At 42.5% G+C, this 1,779-nt stretch overlaps 1 protein-coding gene across 1 annotated transcript; it reads left to right on the forward strand.

Moving 5' to 3' along the window:
* Window positions 1–364: 364 nt before the first annotated feature.
* Window positions 365–1,151, forward strand: LOC123942538 (galectin-3-like). Its single transcript, XM_046006520.1, has one exon. The coding sequence runs from the start codon at window positions 365–367 to the stop codon at window positions 1,112–1,114; it is 750 nt and encodes a 249-aa protein (XP_045862476.1). The 3' UTR covers window positions 1,115–1,151.
* Window positions 1,152–1,779: the final 628 nt, after the last annotated feature.

Genomic DNA, 1,779 nt, shown 5'->3' on the forward strand with positions numbered 1-1,779 from the left:
GTGTAGATGGGTGATTGAACTAGAGGGTGAGATCTGCCTATTTTGACTTGTATGCACATGACTTCCAACAAGTGCCCCTGGCAGTTCTTCAAATTGCCCTACCTATGAAAAGTGATTTTATCTTTAAGAAAATTACTAAAAAAAACTGCACATGTTATTTCCAGTTACAATCTACTGGCACGTAATCAGCTTTAGGGACACATCTAGTTGCAAAGGAGATTAGAAATTAAGAGTACAGCAGGGCATAAATGTTCCCAGCTCATGTGACAATAATTCTATTATAAAACTGATGGACAGTGGGATCGCAGCACCTCACCAGAAACTGCCACCGCAGCAAGTGAGCGAGAGCCGAGGTGTCGGGAAAATGGCAGACAGTTTTTCACTTAATGATGCTTTATCTGGGTCTGGAAACCCACACCCTCAAGGATGGCCTGGTCAATGGGGAAACCAGCCTGCTGGAGCAGGGGGCTATCCAGAGGCCTCCTATCCTGGTGCCTACCCTGGACAAGCTCCTCCTGGCAGTTATCCTGGACAGGCCCCTCCTGGCAGCTATCCTGGACAGGCACCTCCAGGAGCGTACCCTGGCCCAACAGCTCCTGCTTATCCTGGACCACCCGCATCAGGAGCCCATCCTGGGCAACAGAGTGGGCCCGGGGCCTACCCGCCTCCTGGACAGCCAAGTGCTCCTGGAGCCCAGCCCGCTGCTGGCGCCTTTGGCATCCCTGCTGGACCACTGACTGTACCTTATGACCTGCCCTTGCCCAGAGGCACAACGAAGCCCAATGCAAACAGATTTGCTTTAGATTTCAAGAGAGGGAATGACGTTGCTTTCCACTTTAACCCACGTTTCAATGAGGACAACAAGAGAGTCATTGTTTGCAATACAAAGCTGGATGACATCTGGGGAAAGGAAGAAAGACAGGCGACTTTCCCATTCGAAAGTGGTAAACCATTCAAAATACAAGTGCTGGTTGAATCTGACCACTTCAAGGTTGCAGTCAATGATGCTCACTTGTTGCAGTACAATCATCGGATGAAAAATCTCCAGGAAATCAGCAAACTGGGAATTTCTGGTGACATAGATCTCACCAGTGCTTCACACGTTATGATATAATCTTAAAGGGGAAGACTTTAAAAAGAAGAAATTGAATATAAACACTTACACATTGAAGAAATTGAATATAAATACTTACACATTGAAACTTCCTGATGTTTCCTGATTGAAATTTTTCACTTTTATTCATTCATCCTTCTTGTAAATCTTCGAGTTAATAAACATTCTAAGAGTTAAAAAAAAAAAACTGATGGACAGAAAGAATGCTGGGAGACAATCTTTGCCACAAAATAGCTAATATGCTTGTTATTAGAACTGAAATAAATGGCTTAAGAGTGAAGATAAAGTTTCATCAAAGACAAGTATAGGAATATTTTTAAAGATTTCTTTTAACATTCTGACTCTTGTGGCGCATTTTATTTCCTTTTTTGGTTCCCTTTAGATAGTGAAAAGTTGTGAAATAAAACAAGGCAGGTTGTATGTGGATATTGAAGTCAAGGAGAAAAGGGAAATTTTGGTGAGTGCCTACTGTTAAACTGTCTTACTATTCCTCAATATGTTTTTCCTCATTGGTGAAAGGTTATAATTCCCTACATAACTGAATTTAGTCTTTACCACGTGATTTGTGTTGGCTAATAAATAATGAGTTATGATGCTCTCTGTAACTTATGGGCTACAGCTTTCTGAGGCTGTTCTGCTATACTGTATTTTCTCTTTCCCCTCTC

The sequence above is a fragment of the Meles meles genome, chromosome 5, assembly GCF_922984935.1.
Source record: "Meles meles chromosome 5, mMelMel3.1 paternal haplotype, whole genome shotgun sequence".
In the NCBI taxonomy this organism is placed as follows: Eukaryota; Metazoa; Chordata; class Mammalia; order Carnivora; family Mustelidae; genus Meles; species Meles meles.

Coding starts and splice junctions, on each gene's coding strand:
- LOC123942538 (XM_046006520.1), top strand. CDS start 365: ATGGCAGACAGTTTTTCACTTAATGATGCTTTATCTGGGTCTGGAAAC.